General features: G+C 42.3%; 1 protein-coding gene across 4 annotated transcripts in view; it reads left to right on the forward strand.

Annotated features, from left to right (window-relative positions):
• Window positions 1-25,800, forward strand: part of LOC126276318 (lachesin) — a 1,594,347-nt gene that overhangs the window by 1,380,782 nt on the left and 187,765 nt on the right. For all 4 annotated transcript variants that reach the window (XM_049977266.1, XM_049977267.1, XM_049977269.1 and 1 more), the window contains exon 8: window positions 6,053-6,190. In XM_049977266.1, coding sequence (XP_049833223.1) covers window positions 6,053-6,190 — 138 coding nt within the window. The remainder of the gene's footprint in view (window positions 1-6,052; window positions 6,191-25,800) is intronic.

Here is a 25,800-nt window from a genome sequence, read left to right on the forward strand (position 1 = left end):
TTGACCACATTCACAGACGATGTTGTAAATCTATTTCACGTTAGGTTTAAGTAGGTCTTTCCCAGAGCCAAGCCACTCTTTCGTCTTCAGCAGTTGTCAGAAGGCGGTTTTAATATTCGATTTTTTCTGAAACCACCCAATTTTGGCTGACAGCGGTCACAAATACATGCATTGGAGAGTTTGATGAACAGATAGATGGAGAGGCTGTGGGATACCCTCCTGCTCCTGAGATCGCAAATCTGTTCATGTAACACTTCGAGGGTTTGGACCTACAGAGAGCTCGCCAAAAACGGAAGCACTTGTACCATTATGCTGACGAAACGTGAATTGTTTGGGAGCATGGCAGACAGGCAATGCGTGAGCGCCTTAACAGCATCCATGGAAACATAGCGTTCACTGTGGAAGTAGAGTAGAATGGATGTCACACATTTCTGGATATATTAATAAAGACGAAAGTGGATGGCACACTAGGCCATTCAGTGTATAGGAAGAAGACTAACGCAAACCTATATCTGCATGTAACAAGCCCCCACTACCCTGCGCAGCGGCAAACGGTACTCTTACACAGGGTGCACGTTGTGACGAAGGTAGCCTATCAACACCTGAAGGTTTACATTCACATAAACTTTACTGTGTCTCAGCTTCAACATGCTTCCACAAGTCGCGCTGTCGTATCTGCCCGTCAAGATGCCTACCGCACTTGATATTCATCTGAAGAAACGTGCTTTTATAGAGTTCTGTGTTGTGACGGCAAGCCACTCTATGAGACTGAGGAAGTTGTGTGGAGTTGACGCTGTTGATCTTAGCACAGTTAGTCGATGGAGAAGTAGATTGTCTGGTGAAAGTAGACCCCAGGCCACGCAAATACTCTCGACCCCCTGCGTAGCCGCAGACCGAGTTCTGACAATCTGCAGCGTGTTCTTAATCTGATTTCGGCTGACAAACGCAAAACATTGAACGAATTGTCAATATGAGTGGGAGTAGGAGAAGCGAGTGTGTACAGAATATGGAGACGGTTGATACTGAAAAGGTTTCAGTCAAAATGGAGCACCCAGATAATTGTTGGATCCCTCAAAGAAACAGGGAAGACAGTCTGCATCGATATCCTGGAACATTATAAGAATTTTGGAGATATCTCCTCGCAGGAAACATGATGGGAAATGAAACCGGTTCTATTGTTTTGAACAGGATGTGACAAGGCAGTTGATGGAATAGCATCAGGCCAACTCGCCGAAGAAGAAGAAATTCAAAACTGCGCCATCAGCAGGAAGTGAGATAGCTACTGCGTTTTTGATGAAGATGGAGTGTTGCTTTTGTACATCATGAAACATAGACCAAGAATCAATTCTGACGCATATGTGACAAACCTCAAGATACTTCAAGCTCGAATGTGTCGTGTTCAGCAAAATCAGCAATGACATCATATGTGACAACCCTCAAGAGACTTCAAGCTCGAATGTGTCGTGTTCAGCAAAATCAGCAAGGACACAATGTTTTGCTGTTGCATGATAATGCCCAGCCAAACTTCAATGAGAAAACCGCCACGAGATCACAACACTGAAACACCCACTCTGCTGCCATAATCTGGCACCGTGTGATTGCGGTATACTGAAGAACGAGATTTGAAGACAAAGACTCCCTTCTGAAGGCTTTTAAATAGTGTCTCAAGCATGCTGCTTTAAAAAAAAAAAAAAAAAAATCTGTATTCTTTTTGGAGTGGCACTCGTACGAAAGTAAAACGCAAAAAACTAATTCGAGGAAGTCTACGTCATGAACCACAGTATTTATTACATTATAGTAAAGTTAATGAGAATTAATAGAAAATTGTAAGTATCGTGGTGTAAGTTTCAGTGATACTCTTTGGGATAACGACTGTGAATAGAAAAATGAAAGTTAACCTTCTTCTCGACCTCTGATTGGCAGTACACCAATAACAACTACCAGTTTTGAATCCAGAGTTTTGCACACGATTTTAACTTGCGACCTACCATCAAAGTGAAAGTGGATTAGTTAAACGACAGATACATTATTATAACAGTAGAAGAAATCGTAGATGATATACACTCACATCAAACAGATTCACCGCAAAGGAAAACGAGTGTTAGCCCAAACGAAAATTTAATTACCATGCTTGCATTTTTTACCAGAAATCGGAGCTACAAATGTGTTCGGAAACTCCTAGCTGTTCCATAAATCGAAAAAAATATGCTGAAGATCAGTTTAGCTCCAGAGACGTATGCCAGGATAACTTCTAGTAGAGTTATCATGTTACTGATGTAGTGTGGCGGAAGAGCAGGGGGAAGGAATGAGGAAGGGACGATTGGTCTGTGAAAAGTGGGAGGGGGCAGATTTATGTTGGAAGGTGCGAGATCATGGCTGTAGGGGGGATGAGGAAGAACAGTCCAATGACATTTTGTGATCTTGTCTCGGGTGCGCAGACTGATGTGAGAAATTTCGTTGTCATGGAGAAGGAGAAATTCGTCTGCACTTTTGTGGTGATGCACACATCCAAGTACTATCCTCAAATTCCTGAGGGCAGCACAATACACTGTCGAATTGATCATTGCACCATGAGCGAGGACATCATACAGCATACGCCCTTCAGGGTCCCTGTCAGATGGCGAGGAACTCAGCCAGTACACACATTTGTGTACCCCAATTGGTGGACGAGAGTGTCACCACTACCGACAGAGACGTCCAGTTATGCAGTGAGGTATTTAACTGTGATCCGTCAACTACCTCGAATGAGAGTCACCGCACGTTCCAGCATACCAAGGGTGACAGGGCCTGCCGGCAGGCGGAAGATCGGACATCTTTGAGCGACCCTGTTACGATAGTGTCTGACACCTCACCCAACGACTCACCCTGCTTTTGTTTACTGTCAGGTCTGCTTAGCACATTCTTCAAGTGCTTATGAATATCTGCCATGCTGTTGGTTTCCATCAAAGGAAACACAATGACGGTCTCTGCCTGGAACGCTCCTCCGTTACAGACGCCGTTTTGAAACGTACAGCCGCGCGGAGTGGCCGCTCGGTTAGAGGCGCAATGTCACGGATTGCGCGGCCCCTCCCACTGGAGGTTCGTGTCTTCCCTCGAGCAGGGGTGTGTATGTTGTTCTTAGCATAAGATAGTGTAAGTAGTGTGCAAGCCTAGGGACCGATGACCTCAGTAGTTCGGTCCCTTAGGAATTCGTACACATTTGAACATTTGAAACGTACGTATAGCGCTGCCACCAGTCGGAACTTCATGAAACTATAGGGCCTTAAACGGAAACGTTCCACTATGTCCTGTAACAATTTTCACATTTCTTCAACGGAAACTAGCAGAGAGAAAAAATTTATTACATTGCTTCTTGAAAGTTCCTATACTTGCAGCAGTAAAGTGTACACAATAGAGATTACACATTTCAACACATAGCGATTGGATCTTAAAGTTACATGGTAATGTGAAAAATATCGTCCGGCAGCAGACGTATGTGACGGTCCACTGTCTCATTAACCTCGGGCCTTTCAACAAATGGATTAGCGTAAGGAAGAAGATGAAACTGTGCATAATTCAATGTAATAAACGCGTAATTCTTATTGGTTTGTTGTGCGTATTCTAGGGAAATGTCTGGGAAGAGTTCTGGTTCCAGCTTGACGCCAGAGATCAAGATCCAGCAGTAATATTGATGCTCCACCGAAATCCGTATTTAATGAAAGCAGCTGGCTCGATGGACGTTTGCATTTCCGAGGTCTTACAAGCTCCTGCCTATTACTTTCCGCAGCCCCCTCTGACAATAATCAATTTTTGCCACTTCTTTGTCATTCAACGCCGCCAGTGATGGACATGAAATTATATTCTCTATTGGCGAAGTAATTCAGCACTTGTGTTGATTTTTACACTGCTTATTTTCGTGACTCAGTTGAACATTTTTTTAAGGAATGGCAAATTTCTATCACATTTCATGACTTTCAGATCTCGTTAGTTGTGCACGCAACACGTATTTATACAGGAATTACGTTCTAACGTGTTACATAGTAATGATCTGTGCTAGTACTGCACTTGAGACTGTAGCCCTGAAAATATATTATAATAAGACTAAAAGAAAGTACAGTGAACACAGTGATACAGAAATACTACCGCACAAATTAATGATCAAAGAGCTAGTATTAGTATTTAAGGCAACTGATGATAAGAGACCAATTGATGTTTCAGGCTATGGCTAGTGCTGCCATCTTCAGAAAACACCAAGACGACCGCAGAAGAGATAAACGTTGTATTGTCAGGAGAATGTGAAGTCGGAGGAGGAATTTATAAAGATCAACTGTGAACTTCACCATTTGCGTCACCTTGGTATTATAAAGGGACCGTGATACGCTCAATATATTTTGGGCAATACCAAGTATTGTGGAATAATATTCGCCCTTTGAGAGCGATATTGACGTTAGTGAAAATTCTTCAAGGTAACCGCAGAGCTTTAAAAACATTGAGATCAGCTCAGTATATTGCGCCTTGTAAGAATAGTACTGCACTATAAACGGCTGTTCCTGCCGACACCAAGATAAATTCAGTTCGCTTTGAACGATTTTCCTCACAGAACTGGAAAAAGTAAATGAAAAAAGATCAGGCAGTGTACTGGAGAATGTTTGTTAAATCTCCTTGCGGTACTTTGAGAAATGAAATTCCTGACTTTAAGAAACGCCAGATACTTCGTTGTCCACCTGAAACTGAAGATCATTGTGTCATGACAGTAAGCAGGAATGTTCACTTTACATGTGGAGTTTCCAGAAATGTCCAGCCGGCCCGGGTCGGCTGGCTAGTGAGCATACATACTTTTCGCCTTGCAACAGTTATCACAGTACAGACATAATATCACGAAACCATTCAAACAGAAATGAATAAATATTTATTTATTTGGTTTCCAATAGTTGTTGCTGTAGAGAAATACTTAGAAAATACCACTTGCACACTGTAAAAACACGTTCATTTGTTTGATTCACAATTAGTGGTTGTTGTGGTTTACGAATATATGTGGCAGTGAAAGAGCCTTTGCTCGATTGAAATGTTCACTGGAAGCTTTCCAGGCTTATTTCGTCCGATCTGCATAATTTGTGCTAGTGTTGTACAAGACATGCAACTCAGTCGCAATACATAAGAGTTCTGATGTGATCTCTGCAAAGGTAGAATTCTAACTGACGTATTCTGGGCATAAATATTGTACAATAATGTTGTGTCCTTCTTGCCATACACATTAGAGCGATATATTGGTACACTATCATTTCACAATATACGGTATATGGAGCGTGTGATGGCCCCTTAACGGCTATGTCTCTGTTACCAGAAAAAGTTGCACGCATATCAAATGGAATTTTTTTTTCGCATACGTGTGTACAGAAGGTTAAAAAATGGGTAGGGTGCCTTCGGTAAATGAAATAGGACTTTCGAAACTGAGCTTTCAAAGTACCAGTAAGATAAGCTTACAATCAGTGTTTATTACCAAGTTGGGCTAATGTCTGTGAGACATGGACATTCAGTACGAAAATTACTGAAAAACTAAATGTTATCCAGTGAGAATTGGAGAGAAGCGATTTGAGAATTACTAGTAGAGGCACGAAGAAAAACAAATGGGCCAGGCAACAGGCTGTCGTGGAAGAAGCAATTTCTAAAGTACTGGAAGCGAAGTGGTGGCTGGAGCATGCAGTCATCCGAATAGGTGGTTAACAGGTCACGAGAATCGGTTGCTGTGTTAAGACAAGAGAAGACTGCCCCCTAATTGAATGAGGGAAATCACAGTAATCCTCATGCAGAAGCGACATGATCCAAATAACCAAAGAAAATAATACATTGAAAGTCTAGAGGACATTCGATGGGAAATGAGGATCCTGGTAGCATTAGGTATCCAAATGTCTTATGTTACTGATTAATTTTATGACGCATGCGCGGCAGCAATTGCATAATGTAACATATTAGCAATCAATATTAGTTAACGACTTGCACTGAAATCGGACAGTAAAGTACTTTTCATTTTTTGCCAAATGAAAGAAGTAACAAAACGTTCTTTCTGTTACAGTCCCACCCATGTTGTCGATACCAAATCAACTAGAGGGAGCGTACATCGGCCAGGATGTTTCGCTGGAGTGCCATACAGAAGCCTATCCGACGTCCATCAACTACTGGACGACGGAGAAGGGTGACATGATCGTCTCCGGTAAGTTTTATTCTGCTGTTCAGAATATTGATCGTTTGTATAACTTAAAGAATCGGTCTGCCCTGCATTCGTCAAGTTTTCAACATAACTTATATTCCTATGAATTTAAATTCTCTTGAAACCCACATTAATGAAGCAAATTTCTGAAAATAATTTTTAAGAAAAAATTATGAAACGTTCTCAGTGAGTTGCAGAACGTTGTGTTGCAGAGGGCGCAAGAAATTTAGACCATTGAAACGATGTATAAATGCCCGCGAGTATTTGATTAGATGTCTACAAATATAGATAAACGAACACATCGAGAATGGTCACAATATAATCCGACACAGTATGTATGTGGAACAATATTTGTAAGCAAAGAAAGCAAAAAATTGTAGTTGGGACTCACCGAAACACTTTCGGGACGGAAAGAAGTTTTTGGATGATGTGCCATATGCTGGTTGACTGTCAAAGGGAATAACAACTAGCAAAATCAAGCAGGAAAAGACTGTACAGGCTCAAATTAGCATCGAACACTTAAGTTACAAATTTTGATATTCTGACTGCTTGAAGAGCAGGAGATATAGTGAATGAAAACTGCTGGAGATACTGATCCATGCAATCGGCGTCTGTATAAATATTAATTTGAAGCAATAAGACACAATTGGCATAGTTGGATAGACTTTCTCTACTGTCTCACTCCACAGGATGGTACAAAAGTCCGGGAACACCCTCATAAAATTCAAAAAAGAGTAGCAAACAGAGAAACAGAGTCCCTACACACGAGGAACGGGAAGGGGGAAACTTCATAGGGTATGCCACCAACATGGCGGCCATCTTGAAAGCCGCCATCTTGGATTCAACTCCGAAATTTCAAATAGAAATGTGGTCATGTGACTATCAAACAGATATAGAATTTCACCAGGAAAACAATGCCGTTGTTATTTTAGACATAGCTTTATTCATTCTCTGGTTATAGCCAGTTACATATGGCAGCGGTGGGACGCCCGACAGCATGTTTGTTATGCGCCGAAGAGATATTACGCCGATGTTACACAGTCCCGAGAGACCTCCAACAGTCATAGGAATGGCTCGATATATTTCCAAAATGTTGGATTGTTAATACTGTCCTCCGAACCCAGTCCTGATGAACTTTGACCAACGCATCTGGCTGAATTTGACCACCCGCATCAACAATGCTCTGCGTTAGATGATGCAGTTCCAGTGTTTTTGCAGAATAAACGAGTGCTTTGACATGACCCCAAAGATAAAAATCCTAAAGAGTCAAATCTGGTGAACGTGTTGGCCAATGCGCAGCACCCCTACGACCAATCCACTTTTGAGGGAATTGCACATCCAGGTATGCTCGCACATTGTGCCCATAATGTGGTGGGGCTCCATCATGCTGGAAGAATTCCGGAAATGTCCCATCCTCCGTTAACAACGATGGAAACACTTCTTCATCCAATAACCTAAGATAACCGTTGGCTGTTAATGTACCATCAATAAGAAAAAAAAGTCCAACGACTTTGGTACCCCACACACCACACCAGACCACCACATTTGTGAGTCGACCATTTTGGAAGCATCAGTCCAGTGCGGATTTGTGTCGGACCAGTATCTGTGATTCTGATTGTTCACTTCACCATTGATAAAGAAATTGGCTTCATCACTGAACAGCACCTGATAAGGGAAAAGTGGGTTTATCTGCAGCTGCTGTGTCACCAATTCTGCGAACTGTACCTGACGGTCTGGGTCATCCTCGTTTAGGTGTTGGAGCAGCTCAATTTTGTATGGGTGCCATTTGTGCTGCGATAAAATTTGCAGTATGGAGGTACGGCTAACCACACATTGTTGTGACAGGCGACGAGTACTCCGTAGCCGACTCTTGCTAAATGGTGCCAACCAGCTCACTGTTGTTGCTTCATCGGTCGCGGTTTTGGTCTTCCAGCCTTAGGTTTATCTGCGACAGAACCTGTTGCTCGGAATTTGGCCAAAAGCTTGGCAACTTCACTGTGTGTGATCGGTTGTCTGGTTGGGTGACGACTGTTGAAATCCTCTGCAATGACCAGTGTGCTTCTTTCTCCTGATATCAAGATGTTTTCAATGCGTTCTTCATGTGTTAAGGACATTTTGTAAACTGTAAATAAGGAAACAATGGTTAAAACGGAAGCACGAGTAAATGACATCTAACCGTTACACACATGTAACATATCAGGCATAGGATAGTCACTTTGAACCGTTTCAGACTACATTTTATGACTTCTCAGTACGTAATACTCACGCTGCCGAGCGTCCCACTGATGCCGCAAGTAGTTGGCTATAACCCGAGAATGAATAAAGCTATCTTTAAAATAACAACGGCATAGTTTTTCTGGTGAAATTCTCTATGTGTTTGATATGTCACATGACCACATTCCCATTTGAAACTTTGGAGTTGAATCCAAGATGGCGGCTTTAAAGATGGTCGCCATGTTGGTGGCATAGCCTATAAAGTTCCCCTCTTCCCGTTACTCGTGTGTAGGGACTCTGTTTCCTTGTTTGCTACTCCATTTGAATTTTATCAGGGTGTTTCCGGACCTTAGGACCACCCTGTATACTTGTCTCAAAAAAGGAACGTATGAGGTCATTGTATGATTGCATGTATGGAATCCAAGAGTTTTCTGCTTCGTAAAAGTGAATTAAGTTTATTGTGGTCAATTGAATTTCGTTTGAAGGGGAATACAAGTATTATTATGACTTTTCCCAAGCGCACCTTGTACATAACTTTGAATGAAGACGACATTTACAACAGCATTGAATTTTATCTGTAGGTCTTATTTCACTATAATTAACAGGAAGTAATGGAAGTATCATGTCTTGCTGTGGTGATTCATCTCCGTTGGCCAATTATTCAGTGTATCGGGTGTAAGCACACGAATATCTACGAGCTGTTTCAGGTTTCATTGTAAATAAGGTCGTATTTTGAAACCTATTTTGTTAACCGTCTATTTGTCCTCCATTATGATACCAGTATTAAACGCAGATACTTGTCCTGCAACTTTAAGGTTTTTTTTGAAGATTTCACATTTGTTAGTGCCGGGAATAAAAAAGAATGTATGCATTCTGGCCGAAACACTTACAGTCCATGAGTTCATGTCTCTCATTTGACCGAAGAGGACTGGTAATCTGTTAGTTTTAGATGCAGCAAGGAAGCAGCTGTTCTATCTCAACAAGTATGAAGGCTGTTCGGAAAGTAAAGTGTGATAGGTCCCGAAATGGTAACGACAGTGAAAATCTGATGAAGCTCTGCGCAGATATGTTGGGCAGAGCCTTTAGTATACATGTCAATTGCGTCACGTTGCCCGTTTCAGATGCGAGTAGACAGTGGGTGACCGCTGAGAGGGGTCGACTGGTCCACATATCCCCACGCTACACACGTGTCATGTGTTCACGACAATTGTTGTCCTCACACTACAGGGTAATGAGGACGCCACTGCAGCTGTTTAGATGGTATCAGTTTGATCACGCATCATACATCCCAGACTTGGCTCCCTCTGATGTTCATCTCTGCTCACGTGAATCGTTGGCTATGAAGACAACTTTTTGGCACAGACGACGGACTGCAGCCCAGCGAAAAGAACTTGCGTAAGGCACAGGCGGCTGCATTCTATGACGAGGGTGTTGGGAAATTGGTACAAGGCTACAACAAATGTCTAAGTCCGAACGGCGACTATGTAGAGAACTATAGCAAATAAACCGATTTTGATTTTCACTCTAGTTTCCATTTTTCAGCCGATCGGACCAAATATTCCAAAACTCTCCGTAATTCCGCTAGGCGCAGTATGGAAAGCTTAAAAGAGGAGCACTGTCGAATGGGAAGTCATTGTGGCGACAATACGGACCGTAAACGGGGAAATCCACTTACATAGCAGCTTTGACAAAGATTACATAGTTACACACCTGTAAATGAGAATCTCTGAAAAGGCGAAACTGGTCGGTTGTTCCAGTACTATTGTCTTGATCATCTGAGGAAAGTGGTTTAATGAAGGACGGCGAAACCACGAGTAGGCAAGAAGGTGGCGGACGTTCACGAATCATCACAGCAAGTGGGATTCGGAAGCTTGCCCGCTCTGCAAAGTTGGATAGGCAGCGGCCTGTGGCAAATTTGATGGGAGAGTACATTTGTCTGTGTAGGCCCAGGAGCTTCAGAGCACACCGTTAGACGTTGGTTGTTGAAATTGAGGCTCTGCACCAGACGACACTTACGTGTTCCCATACCGACCCAAGGGCATGTAAATTACGATTGCAGTGCGCACGACGTAAACGAGATTGGGTCGTGGATCGGTGGAAGCGGCTGCTTAAGACAATCACGGTGTCACGGACGCAGACCGACTGGGGGCAGTATTATACTACTGGGGACCTGGCCTTCCATGGAACCTGTGGCTGTAGCTGCGAAACTTATTTTCATTGGGTCACCAGTCTGCTGACTGCTATGATGTGGCCCTCCACAAATTTCTGTCGTAAGCCAACCTCTTCATCTCAGGGTATTCCTTTCCGCTCCGGTTCTGCGCAAAACCTCCTCATTTATTACCTTATCAGTCCATCTAATTTTCAACATTCGCCTGTAGCGACACACCTCATATGCTTCGATTCTCTTCTGTTCCAGTTCCCTACTGTCCATGTTTCACTACCAAACAATACTGTTCTCCAAACGTACATGCTCAGAAATTTCTTTCTCAAATTAAGGCCTATGCTTAATATTAGAAGACTTCTCCTGGCCTCGAACACCCTTTTTGCCAGTTCTAGTCTGCTTTTCATGCCCTCCTTCCACCGTCCGTAGGTGGTTATATTGCTGACAGGTAGCAGAATTTCTTAACTTTGTCTACCTCGTGACCCCCTATCTTGATGTTAAGTTTCTTGATGTTCTCATTTCTGCTACTTCTCAATACTTTCGTCTTTCATCGATTTACTCTCATTACATATTCTGTACTCATTAGACTGCCATGCGCTGTGGCCGAGTGGTTCTAGGCGCTTCAGTCCGGAACCGCGCTGCTACTATGGTCGCAGGTTCGAATCCTGCCTCGCGCATGGATGTGTGTGATGTCCTTAAGGTAGTTAGGTTTGAGTAGTTCTACGTCTAGGGGACTGATGACCTCAGCTGTCAAGTCCCATAGTGCTTAGAGCCATATGAACCATTTTTTGAACTCATTAGACTGATCATTCTATTCAGCACATCATCTTCTTCACTTTCACGCAGGATTTCATCATCAGCGAATCGTATCATTGATATCCCACCGTCTTGAATTCCGTTCCTGAACCTTGCTTTTATTTCCATAATTGCTTCTTCGATGCACATCCTTCTTATAAAGAGCACTTCCTTCTTGGTCGTAGACTTTTATTATTCCCCCTTGGCTCTTGTAAATTCTTTATGAGACGTGGTATTTACTGGTATTAAGGGAAACGTGGAAGGGGGACACACTAATGTAACTTCCTTTTCACACAACTTGTTTATTTAAATATATATAATCACAATTTGTTTTTCTTTACAAATTAACAAATTTGTGAAATGGATAAGCTTTTACAAGAGAAATCAAAACAATAACAACATAACAGTAATTAGAAGGGTCCAGACCTGCAGTCTGCTCGTTATCGGGTAAAACGGTGTCTCTTATGAAATGCCCTTCTGCAACAAATGAAAACATATAAGTAATATTGATGACAATTAATCCAACAGATGACTAAGTTTTTTTTTTTTTAAATTTGGAAACTGTATGTCGAAAGCTATGTTTAAAGGTGAAACAAATTAAGAAACAATTATGACAATGATAGGCTTGCTTCAAAGCGAGCAACCTTTTCCTTTCAATTAGCAACCAAGGTGCGACTGGATAACAATCCGTCCCTTCTGACAATCTTATTATGACTACATCCCTGGTGACAGTTGACTGTTAATATGTCAAAAGTTAAATTGATTCTCAGTTATGAAGGCCGCTCTGAAGGAACGTTTTAAAACATTACGTATTAGCACTGATTACAAGAAAACTCACTCGCCGGAACCACAATATCCAGTTAAAAATACACCAATAATGACCTGGTCTTTCAAAGTTAGGAGTGCACAGCATAGTATAACAGGTAGTTCGGATTATCTCAAATACAATTACAATCAAGGAATTGAACCGCTTAACATCTAAATCTAACCACAAAGCACCTGTTTGTTTAACGCCAACCTGTGCCTTGCTACAATTCCGAGCAGGAGCTGATTCATTAAAACACTAATGATCGGGTATAAACTAGAAAGGAAGGGCCACAATACTAAGTTCTGTATTTACGACCAAATAGACGGCAGAGTAAAGCTCTGAGGGCCGGGTGAAAAAGAAAAAAGGGAAGATGTTTCAAATGGCTCTGAGCACTATGGGACTCAACTGCTGTGGTCATCAGTCCCCTAGAACTTAGAAATACTTGAACCTAACTAACCTAAGGACATCACACACATCCATGCCCGAGGCAGGATTCGAACCTGCGACCGTAGCAGTCGCACGGTTCCGGACTGAAGCGTCTAGAACCGCTCGGCCACCATGGCTGGCTCGGGTAAAAACCAGAAAATAGACAATGACATCAATTATCAAGAGGTTTGCGGAAAGTTACTCCCCTTTATCAGCAAGCAGCTCCATGGATCCACGGTGTGTCCCATCGGTTACTGAGTGGTGCCGATGAAAGCCAGGTAGAAGAGAGCAGCCAGGCCACGAGCGGTCGTCCGACACGAATGTTGCCAACCAGCCGACGGGATGTCGGCCTGCTGTTTGTAGTCGACGCTGACCCCTGTGGAGTACTCCCGTATCTTCGCTCTGCGCAGGTCATCCTCGTGTAGCTCGTGGCTTCGGTCGCTCGGACCTCGTGACCGTCACTTGTCACTACGCTATCTGCGACCCCCAAACTTGGTTCCTCCTCTTTCTCGAGCCAGTGAACCTACTAAGTTAATGGCGCCACAGCTGATTGTATATTACTCATCCCTCCCTATACCTTACTCGTATCTTTCTCGGAATTTCTATCTTCTTGCACCAATTTACAATGTCATAAGTTTTTTCCAGGTCGACAAATCCTATAAACGTATCTTGATTTTTCTTTAGCCTTCCTTCCATTATCAACTGCAATGTCAGAATTACATGTCCGGGGCCATTACCTTTTCTAAAGGCAAATCGATCGTCATCTGGCACAGCCTCAATTTTCTTTTCTATTCTTATGTGTATTTTTCCTGTCAGCAATTTGAATGCATGAGCTGTTAAGCTGATTGTACGGTAATTATCTTCGGAATTGTGTGGATGATATATTTCCGAAAGTTGGATGGTATGTAACCAGACTCATACATTCTACAGATTAACGTGAATAGTCGTTTTGTTGCCACTTCTCCCAATGATTTTAGAAATTCTGATGGAATGCTATGTATCCCTTCTACCTTATTTGATCTTAAGTCATCTAAATTGGGTCTCTTATATTCTGATTCTAAAACCGGATCCTCTGTATCTTCTAAACCGACTCCCGTTCCTCATAGAGGTCCTCAATGTACTCTTTCCACACATCCGCTGTCTCCTCTGCGTTTAATAGTGGAAAACCCGTTGCACTATTATTGTTACCACCCGTGCTTTACAGGTTGTTTGACATTCCAGTATGCTAAGTCAGTCCTTCTGACGTTTTCTTAATTTTTTTCATTCAGCCATTTTGTCTTTGCTTTCTTGTGCTCCCTATTTATTTCATTCCTCAGCGACTTGTATTTCTGTATTCATGAATTTCTTTGAGCATTTTTCCTTCCTTAATCGACCATATGAAGTATTTCTTCCATTACCCACGGTTTCTTCGTTATTACCTTCTTTTTACCTGTGTTTTTCTTTACAACTTCTCTGGTCGATCTTTCTTAGAGATGTCCGTTCCTCTTCCACTGTACTGCATAATGAGCTATTCCGTATTCCTGTATCTATAGCCTCAGAGAACGTGAAACTTGTCTCGTCATCCCTTAGTGCTTCTGTATCTCACTTCTTTACCCTCTTGAACTTCAGCCTACTCTTCATCTCTACCACATTGTGATCTGAGTCTGTATCTGCTCTAGCTGTGGCCCACGTGGACTGCGTGAACATTATTGAGGACCACCTGTAACCATTCATTCTTGATGTCTTCCCGACAACAATGACATCTTTCATCAGGATGACTCTCTCATAATAAAATAACGTGCTGAAATGGCTTGAGACGCATGACAGTGATCTCATGTTACGTCTTGGCCACCAAATCCGACAGATATGGACCCGATAGAAGGCATCTGTGACGCTCCAGAGCGCCAACTCCGCAGTCACTAACCAGCGGGACGTTATTTACGGGATTGGGTGACCTAACGCAATTTGATCCCAATTTTAAAAGGGTTGTCGAATCAGTGCCATGCAGAATCGCTGCTGCATTGTGAATTTTGTCATCAGTTTCTGTTCTTCTCAAAGAACAGATGTTTCACAGTAACAAAGTAATACAGGAACCGCACCTTGTCCTCGGTTTTTTGTTGCTGTTTTATCTCATTATGATATTATAGCATTTATCTTGTACTCTATACTCTTGCACTGTCCCTTCTAATCCTTGGATTGTCACGTCTTTTTTCTCCCATTCGTTCGCCTAAACTATTGCTTTTCCGTCTCTATATTGTTTTTCACAAACACATTCAACACTGGCGCTTTTCAAAAGGACCAGATGTATTAAACTTTTTTTTCACATTTCATACACTCTTTCTTTTAACTAGTGAACCAAGGAATTCCCCTTGACTTCTCAGTAGTTTTTCTCTCTTGTGCCATCAATATTCGATTACTTAACACATTCGAAATCGATTATGCAAGAGTACACATGATATCAGGCTCATGGAGAGTACGAGACGTTTTCCTCATCTGCTGTGATTCCTTAAGTACACTGCTTGGCACCTAGTTGCCATACCCATCAGAAAGAAGTCCACGCGACGTAAGACACATTGTTCGCTTGTAGAACCTGCGGACGATGGTAATACACAGCTAGTTTAATGGCGTATAGTAACTTGGGTAACGAACTAACGGATATATCAGCCACGGGAATCTGTGCAGTGCTGACAGCGGAAAAAAGTACTACCTCCATTTACGTTATGTAACCTCTTTTTTGAAGAGCAGGCTCGTGGACCTTTGGGAGAAGGTAGGTTGTAATGAGGGAGAGACTTGTGAGGAAAATTACCCGGTAATGTCATTACCAGCGGCAGTCACTGATACCTTGATAACGTGTGGCTTCCTGTTCCGATTTGATGAACAGTCGTGCCTGTAACCCATTACCTTGCGCTCTCCACACTGTAAGTGAGTGTACCGATATGTATATGAGGGCAGTCCATAGTGTGACTTGGGACCTTCACTTTATTGAAAATGTCGACATATTATCCTTATTTTCTCACGAAGTGCTGGGAACAAACACGAAGTTCTATCCTCAACCTGGTTTAACAAACGGTTTGCACTTTTTGTGCAGTTTTAGGCAATTTTAGCGGTTTCATTTCTTGTTGCGCTGTTTGATTGATTTTAATAATCTAGTTGTACCTTAATTAAGTTCAGGAGCTAATGATCAAACAGTCCAACATATGTAAAGGAAAACGAATTTTACATAAATGTTCTAAAGATCTTGTATTTGTTTTCGGGAGCTGTAGGGTTGACATCGCCAGATGGCCAACCGGATTAAATTTTTCTGTGGTTTGGTAAATCCCTCGTTACGCATCAGGGAGTGTCCATATGAGCAGGTCACGCCCGTCTACCTTTTCATCTTGTTAATAAATTTATTAAACTAAAGAAATAAACAGAGAATCTGCGATAATAATGATAGTATTTATTGTGATCGATGACCGTGTGGTGACGACCAAATTATTAGTAGAAATATAGTTTTTCCACTCACTGCATATCCTGTCGGTGACAGCAATCCCTTACCTACATCACTCCATCCAATGCTTTTTTCATATAGACGAATACTAGGCAAACAGTCTTGACATTCTCAAAATGTGTGTCAGAAGCAAATTTTAACAGTCCTATACTTACATTCTCTCGGGTTCTTTCATCAGTCGCAACAGTTATTTATGTTGTTCTTAGCTTCTCTACATGGCTGAAGTAGCAAACGTAGCGTGATATCGTCGTGAAGAAATTATAATCAGCCAATTAGTTACAAAACTGGAAGGTTTATTTAAACCTTTTGACCATGGTTTTAACTTCCATAAAAATTCGTCATCAGAAGGATATTAGTGACTACCGGGCTACATTTGGTAGCGTAAATACGTTATAAATAGCCGAAAGGCGCCAGTAATATATAAAATTTAACCAATTTAACCTCCATGACATAAAAACATACCCGACATTGTGATCGTCATTGAGTAATACTACATCACTGTATATCTCGTACTCGATGTGCACGAGCTGAACATTTATGTAGAAAGTGAGACATTATTCTTTTCTGGCGCCTTTAGGCTATTTGTAACGCACCTTCGCTACAGCATGTAACCCATTTTTATAAACATTGAAATCATGGTTAAGGGGTTTAAATAAACCTTCAATTTTGCAGTTGTTTGCCTGCTTATTATTTCTCAACAACAATTACTTTCTTAGTTTTACTTGAAAAGCCGATTATGCTTTCATATGGGACTATATTTGTAGATTCTTTTAAGAAATTTGATACTTGGAAATGGCACCGTCAGAGTGCCAGAAGTCATTCCTTCCTTGTCATGTCTTATCGTTTTCCTCTTACTCTAATATTTACTCATTCCCCCTTTTTTCTTTGATTTGTTTCCACAGTGACACTTAGAATACACACTGCACAAAATGACTCCGTTGTTTCTAATCCAAGCAATAATGAAAGGTTCTTGTTGACTTTTAACGGAAGTTCTCAAGTAGTTAAATAAGCTCAACCAAAGGTAATGATTTCAGACACATAGCTTGTAAAAAGATGGGAATAAAACCGAGTCTAAATAATTGCTTACTTACAGGATTATAAACAGATCTTAATATTCCAAAATATTTTATTAAAATATACATATAATGAAAATTTGTTTATATTCATACATGTAAGTGTATAACTGTGTCTGTCTGTTTGTGTGTATGTGTGACATGACACATTAACGTCCCTGACGGGTTTTGTGGTTACTTACAGGGTCCGGTAAGTCCACATCTCATGGTAAGTTCTAACAATCTGCTCCATTACGGACGCACTGACTGAGAAATAAGGATTAATATGTGACACATTGTACAGATAAATACCTTGTTTTGTATGTTGTAATTTGAGCATGCATAAGTGTTTAGCCATAACATTATTTTAATGGAGAAAGCCAATCAGTGACTGATATTTCATGTAGCAGTTTATATTAAACTAATTATGAGGTAGAAGCATGAAAGTAAGGAAGTGAGGTACTGTCGTTGAAAATTACGAAACAAACCACGGTAATAGAAGTATATCTATTTAGCAGTAGGCTTAATGGTTATACGATCTAAAATACAGCTATTACATAGTGATCTCATTGTAACTGATCTATAATACGCCTGCTGAATAATGAACGCGTACTAAATAGGCGTTTAAGTATAACTGTGCTGCGCTTTTGACAAGTTACATCCTGACCGGAAGTTTCTAAGTGCCTTTGCATTCGCTGACTTTTAATCGCTACATTCCTAGCGTCTGTCGGAAGGTTTAGTTTCTGACGTGACGGCTCTGAAGTTTACCTCGACAGGAGAGGCGTCAGGGACTCTTCAATTCATTCGTGCGAATTAGCATCAAGAGGCCATTTCAGTGACTTAATCTTTTCCTGTGAGTGGTATCGTGGACATGACGTCACTATGTGCAAAGCATTAACAACTATTGCATCACTAGCGTTCATTGGTTCAAATGGCTCTGAGCACTATGGGACTTAACTTCTGAGGTCATCAGTCTCCTAGAACGTAGAACTACTTGAACCTAATTAACCTAAGAACATCACACACATCCATGTCCGAGGCAGGATTCGAACGTACGTCCGTAGATGTCTCGCGGTTCCAGAATGTAGCGCCTAGTACCGCTCGGACACTCCGGCAGGCAGTTGATATCCGATGGTCGATGGTCGTTTATCTATTTATTACTTTATCCTTGCCTTAAGGAAGCCATTGTACGGTGAGAACATTACGATGCCTACTGGTCAATTTACAATAGCTTAGCGTATTTTTTCTTTCAAGAGTGTAATACAATTATTTTTATTGTCAGCTGCCGTACTGTATTACTACCTGTTAGAAGCTAATATGTGCGTTAAAAATTCTTACAATTTCATTTCAGTATCACATGTACACATTACGTAATATTGTCTCGCCTGCCATGTACAAAGAGCAAATCCCAATAAACGAAAGATAAAATGTTGTCGGCGTTGAATGTTCACCCATATAAACCGTCTTTAGCCGATATTATCCTAATGTAAGTGAAAAGCAAATCATTTTGTGCTCTAGCAGTTATCCTGACAGTGATGTACTCTAAGTGACCAAAAGTATCTGGACACCACTATGTAAGGTTTACCAGTAGATGCTAGAAGAGTCATTCCCGCCATGACCAAAGTAGACGCGGAATATTGCGAAATAGTAACAGCAGAAGGGATCTTCCAGGACTGCACAGTGATTGAGTAACAAATCCATCAACTCTTCTAAGGCTTCTCAGGCCGACTGCTCGTAATGTGATTATGAAGCAGAAACGCGTGGGAACAACCGAAGCTAAACCAAGACCAGCGCACCTCACGTACTGACGAACAGGGATCTTCGAGCATTGCAGAAGGTGATTGTGAAGATGCACTAGATCAGTGTATGGAAGGAGTCGTGAATTCCAAGGTGTCAGCATTAGTCCAGCTAGCACAATGGTTCTCTCTAGGGTGTTAAGAATGGAGCAGTATGGTCACGCGGCTTCTCGTAAACCACACATCTATGTAGTCAGTGATAATGAACGCTTGATGTGGTGTAAAGAGCGCCGTCATTGGACAGTATATGACTGTGTACGAGGCAGTTCATGGTTTGGGTTTGGCGAAAGCCTGGAGAACGTTAGCTGTCTACGTGTGTAGCGCCAACAGTTAAGTACGGAGGAGATAGTGTTACGGTATGGAACGTAATTCGTGGTTAGGGAGTGGTCTCTTAACTGCGCATAAGAAAATCCTGAAAGCGGAAGGATATGAAAACTTATTACACAAATATTTATTGCATACAGTGGAGAAAAGGTTCAGAAACGATGACAGAGTAAACTGTCATGAAACAGCATCTGTGAGGCAATGCTTTGTCGACAATAACAGTCCTGAAACGGTAATTTTTTAGAACATTTCTCTTCAAGAAAAGCGATTCTTTTATTACTTTCCATGAATATGAAGATCGCTGATGTAATTCGGTGTGCAGTCGGCGAAGCATCGCGTATTTAAGCAACTGCGTTGCTCTCCTTAGCAGTTAGCGTTGGTAGAGTCCAAGCGTCTGCACTGTTCGCAGCCACCGACTACCATCATGACTATACAGAATGAGATTTTCACTCTGCAGCGGAGTGTGAGCTGATATGAAACTTCATAGCAGATTAAAGCTGTGTGCCGGACCAAGACTCGAACTCGAGACCTTTGCCTTTCGCTGACAAGTGCTCTACCACCTGAGCTACTCACAATTGACGCCCCGTCTTCACAGCAAGGTTCGCAGGAGAGCTCCTGTGAATTTTGGAAGGTAGGAGACGAGATACTGGCAGAAGTAAAGCTGTGAGGACGGGCCGTGAGTCGTGCTTGGGTAGCTCAGTTGGTAGAGCACTTGCCCGCGAAAGGCAAAGGTCTCGAGTTCGAGTCTTGGTCCGGCACACAGTTTTAATCTGCCACGAAGTTTTATCATGAATATAATTTCTTCTTTCATCATTTGTTATGTAAGATGTATTTGATATATTACTGCAGCCCTCTAATTGTATTGTATGTATATATTTCAGTGTGAAGTCTAAAGGTGATCTAAAACAGACCGAAACCGGTAACCTCGTAAAAAAAGAAGTTTCTTGTGGTTGTGACTAATCATATTAGCTTTTTAAGTCCTGAAATGGACCGATGTGCTCCCAGTTCCGAAGTGAACCCAACTGAACATCCTTATGGTGAGTTAGAATGTCGACTTTACTCCAGACCACAGCGTCAAAAATCACCATCTTCGCTGGTTTCAACTGTTTAAGAAAAATGGGCTGCCATTACTTCACACAAATTCATACACCTCACTGAAAGTGTCCTCGGTAGAGTTCGAGCTGTCATGAAGAAGGAATGGACACACCATGAGCATCGCGTAATAGGTATCCGGGTATTTCGATTAGATAGTGTAATACTTGTATCACAAAAAAAAATGGCTCTGAGCACTATGGGACTTAACTGCTGTGGTCATTAGTCCCCTAGAACTTAGAACTACTTAAACCTAACTAACCTAAGGACATCACACACATCCATGCCCGAGGCAGGATTCGAACCTGCGACCGTAGCAGTCGCACGGTTCCGGACTGCGCGCCTAGAATCGCGAGACCACCGCGGCCGGCCCTTGTATCACAGTTGTCAAGATGTTGTTCCTTACATTTTTCGCAATCTGATGTAGCCTAAAATTATGAATCATGTAGTATATGCGATACAAAAAGTGCACAACTTCACTTGCATAGATACGATGTATAAGGTTTATTACTTCTTCCACGTGACGAACATTGAAGGTAAGATTGGAGCTCACACAAGGACCTGCCAACGATACTTCCTATTGATTAACATTTGCAAGGAAACTAGAGAAGTGGAAGTGATAGAGACAAAGCACCCTGCTTCACGCAGTATAAGGTGGCTTGCGGAGTGCTGATGTAGATGTATCTGAGTGGGAGAAATAGAACTGGTTACATGAGCAGCAGCCGATCTCCAGCTGATGATGAGAAGCCCAGCCGACGATTGTGTGACAGATACTGGTGAGAGGTTATCTACCAGAACACAACTACCACCAAGCAGGCGTGCAATCAGCGGAAACAGCAGCAGGCTGCGGCTCTGTGTTCGGAACGGCGGCGCGAACTCGGCCCGGCCATGCATATAAATGGTTTAGTTTCTGGCCGTCACAGGTAGCGATAATTACTGGGATTAGTGGAGCACGTCCCTTGCGGAGGGGTAGTGGTTCGGCGCGCGGCGCGCCGGCCCAGCGGTCACAACATACAGCGACGCGCCGGCTTATTACCATGGCGTCGCGCATGCAAAGGGCGTGCGGCAGCGGCGGCGGCAGAGCGTCGCTGGGACGTCGTGTGGTGCTGCTATCCAATACCAGTAAACACCCAGCGGTATCTCCACCAGTTACTGAAGCAACAATGTCTATCGGCGCTACGTCTCGTCACAGTCTCGAAATGTTACTTTCTCTCCTTGATCTACCATTACACTGAAGAGCCAACGAAAAAGGTATAGCCATGACTGTACATAAACAGGCAGAATACGGCGCTGCGGTCGGCAATGCCTATATAATACTGGTCTCTGGCGTAGCTGTAGATCTGTTACTGCTCATACAATACTAGGTTCTCAAGGTTTAAGTCAGTTTGAACATCATATTATAATGGACGCACGAGCGATGGGACACAGCATCTTCGAGGTGCGATGAAGTGGGGATTTTCCCGTACGACCATTTCAGGAGTGTACCGTGAATATCAGGAGCCCGGTAAAACATCAAATCTCCGACATCTCTGGCACCGGAAAAAAGATCCAGCAAGAACCAGACGAACGACGACTGAAGAGAGTCGTTCAACGTGACAGAAGTGCAACCCTTCCGCAAACTGCTGCAAATTTCAATGCTGGGCCACCAACAACTATCAGCGAGCGAACCATTCAATGAAACATCATCGATATATAGGCTTTCGGTGAAGGTCCACTGGTTTACTCTTGATGATTGCACGACGCAAAGCTGTCCCGTCAACACTGACATTACGTTGCCTGGTCGGACGAGTCTCGTTTCAAATTGTATCAAGCGGATGGACGTGTACGTGTATGGAGAGAACTTAATGAATCGATGGACCCTGCATGTCAGCAGGGGACTGTTGAAGCTGGTGGAGGTACTGTAATGGTGTGTGCAGCTGGAGTGATATGGGACCCTTAATACGTACGTAAGCAACTTGTCTGATCACCTGTATCCGTTCATGTGCATTCCGAATAGACTTGGCAATTCCAGCAGGAGAATGCGATACCCCACATGTCCAGAATTACTACAGAGTGGCTTCAGGAACACTCCTGTGATTTTAAACACTTCCGCTGGCCACCAAACTCCCCAGACATGAACATTATTGAGGATATCTTGGATACCTTGCAACCTGCTGTTCAGAAGAGATCTATACCCCCTCGTACTCTTACGGACTTATGTACAGCCTTGAAATATTCTTGGTGTCAATTGCCCCCAGTACTACTTCAGATATTAGCCGACTCCATGCAACGTCATGTTGCGGCCCTTCGGCGTGTTCGCGGCGGCCCTACACGATATTAGGTAGGTGTACCAGTTTCTTTACCTTTTCAGTGTATATGATTTTATGTTGGAGAGAGACGTTCTGAGTTTCGGCAACGAATTCAGCAGGAAAAGGAAAACTCTCACAGCGAATTCACGCCTTAAAAACATTAATGAGGTCTCTGCTCGTTGAATAAACAGTCTTACAGATATAACAATCAAATAGTTCCACTGAAAAATCATCAAATTTATCTCAGTTGCGGTACTTTTATTGCAAGGGATTGCCAGCACAATCAAAGAACAGATTCAAAATCAGCAAATGTGATTGAAATTATATATAAAATTTTTACAACAATGGTGGGTCGCGTGTTCAGATCCTTGAAGATGAGCGAAATAAGTAAAATAGATCACCTTCAATGAATATAGTTAATTCCGTTGATGTGTAATCAGAGGTCAATGATACACATAAAATATGGAAATTTTGTAACTATGGCATACTATGAGAAATCTAACTTGAAACTTAACTATCAGCCAGTTGCTCAAAGAGTCATGAACGTAGGTGTACAGCACCCTTAAACTAATTATTAACAAAAACTCTTCGCAAAGGAGATCAGTTTATCAAACCACGCAAATGATTTTGATTATTTGAATAGCACAAACATTATTATGTATAATACCCGAAGTATTTATGAACAAATATAGTTAATAATAAGGAAGACAGCTAGCGGAAGTGCAGGTGGCATTGTAATAAGTCTGAGCAGCTCAGAAATGCACTAAAGGAAACTGCTGAATACTAAATCCAACACTAAATTAACAGGAATGCAAAACAAGTTGCAATTTAAAAGACATGTAAGTTGGAAGTTCCTCAGATGCAGACCGACTGTGCTGCTGCGTGATTGCGACACATGACTAAAACAGTCCAAGTCAGCAGACCAGCGTTTCGACAATCGAAAATAAGGCTTCGCAGGCCTATGCGCCTTTCTCCGCCCGCTGTACATCCACATTCTCTTGCTCCAGAACACCACGTCCTCGAGGGAAGAGTCGACAATCCAGGGTCTCTCTTTCCAGCGAAAACTGCTGGAGTGAAACTGATAAAATTCTTGAATAGCGCCTACTCTGAATTTCTTAGTTGCTTTAAGGTTGTCACTTCAACTGCTGTCTCGCCACTCACTGGGTAAACCAAAAGTAGAGGTGGGCACCTGCTGGAGTTCCCAAAATAAAAAAAAAAGGTCTTAGCTATGGAAGCACAGGATGGCGGAGTCGCATTCTTCGGTGACCTGCAGGGAGAGCAGATTCGTCACGCTTGGGACACTTCCAGGTACCAACGCAACTTCCCGATTTCAAAGGGCTCGCTCTGTGCTACTGACAAACAAGATAAGTCACAGGCCTCCTTTGTGTTCTTAGCATTTCGGGGCCATTGAAAAGCTCAGAAAAAGACCCTATGTCCTGAAGCGACCAGCCCTTCAGGGTGCGATGCTTACTTGGCTGAGCTGTTCCACACGAGAGAAAAATATTGTACCTTGTTCCAACAGTGATTACAAGTATCCGTTCTCCCAGTGTAGTTCAGAAATACAGAGATTCAAAAAAGATTGTGTAGGGACATGTAAATGCCGAGTTACGTTACAGTATTGTATTTTATTTAGCTGTTTACCCACCTTCGGCCAGTTACTTGATTTTATATCACAAAACGTCCACTCGTATCCCACCAGCAAGGGTGCAATGTATCCGGGACTGTCACCAATCAGGCAACGACTGTGAAGGTATTCGTATAAACCCACTAATATAACTTATGTTCTATTACGTTTCATGTCACACCTTTTCCATCCCCACTCTTAAGGATTCTAGCCATGTCTCATTTCCAGTATTTTGCTAGGCCGTAAAGTTAAATGTATGCTTAGTTTGGCAGAAACTGCTGTACATATTTCACACTCCAGCTTTACATGTCAATTGTCAACAGGACCTGCCACTCAGCCTAGTAACCCCAAATGCTGTACATTAGACATTAACATCCGTCGATTCATATCTTCTTACCTGCCACCTCCTTCCAACCGCCACCTCCACTCGAAGCTGTCCTAGGATACCCGTCCCACCCACCTTTTTAGTATTTTCTTCTCGACATATGCCTACAAGGTTTGCTTAAAATGGCTCCATGGATATATGTTACCTGCTTATCCTCCTTCATCGCTCATCCCAATCATCAATGATTCATTGTAATTTTTCTGAAGGTATCGCGTGTGTGAACCAAGATGCTTTTAAAACTGAACCCAGCGTTCCCGAATTACGCTTTACATGTCACAACACATTACAGCAACACTACTCCCACAGATTAATGGCGTTGTGAATGTCACGATTTATCTCAGCAACCACCAGCTATGAAATATGTGACATGTATCCACAGTTGCGAATACGAACAACCATCAATGTACAAGCGAATGACGACAGCGAAAATTTGTGCTGCACAGTAACATGAACCCAGATTTTCCGCTGTTCGAGAGGTCGCCTTAATCGTTTGGCTATCCGGGCACGATTCACGGCCAGACACAGTCTTCCATACGACGTCTTTCCTGTGTCACAACCTGTAGTCGTACACACATTATGTAATCGCCATACAGGGTAGGAAATTTTAAATGGTAGTTGCTGCTTGGTATAGGTGGATAAACGCGACATTCCAGTGTCACTGTTGTTAAGAGGAGCGATGTAATGTGCCCTCGGACATTTATGCAATCACCCAAGACAAACAGTTACTGTAGTTCTACAATAACTGCACAGAGTTTCCATATAGCGTGTAACTACTTTTTCGACTATTTTAAACATGTTACATAACTACTCGTTTTGTAACATTGATTCTAGGTCCATAAATTCTATGAATCTGTCTCTTTGATGCCTTTGCCTTTCCTAATACAAAACCAAACTTCACTTATCAGAACCTAAATTTGCTTCTCGTACTTATTCATACTTATCAACCTATGTTTTAGATGCATGGGATGTAAAGCTGAATGGTTCTATACACTGAATTGTATGATCATGAGGCTCCCACATGCAACAATAATTACAGAAATTATTGCTCTTTGCGACTCTTTTCAGGCTCTGTCAGGCCGTAACACTGGATCCCCTGTGTTTTACAATTTGACACAGTTCGTGTTCTGTCGTACTGTCAGGCACTGCCTATTTTTCTGGAGACCTTCAGTATAATTTTTC

The sequence above is a fragment of the Schistocerca gregaria genome, chromosome 1 (genome assembly GCF_023897955.1).
Source record: "Schistocerca gregaria isolate iqSchGreg1 chromosome 1, iqSchGreg1.2, whole genome shotgun sequence".
Taxonomy (NCBI): Eukaryota; Metazoa; Arthropoda; class Insecta; order Orthoptera; family Acrididae; genus Schistocerca; species Schistocerca gregaria.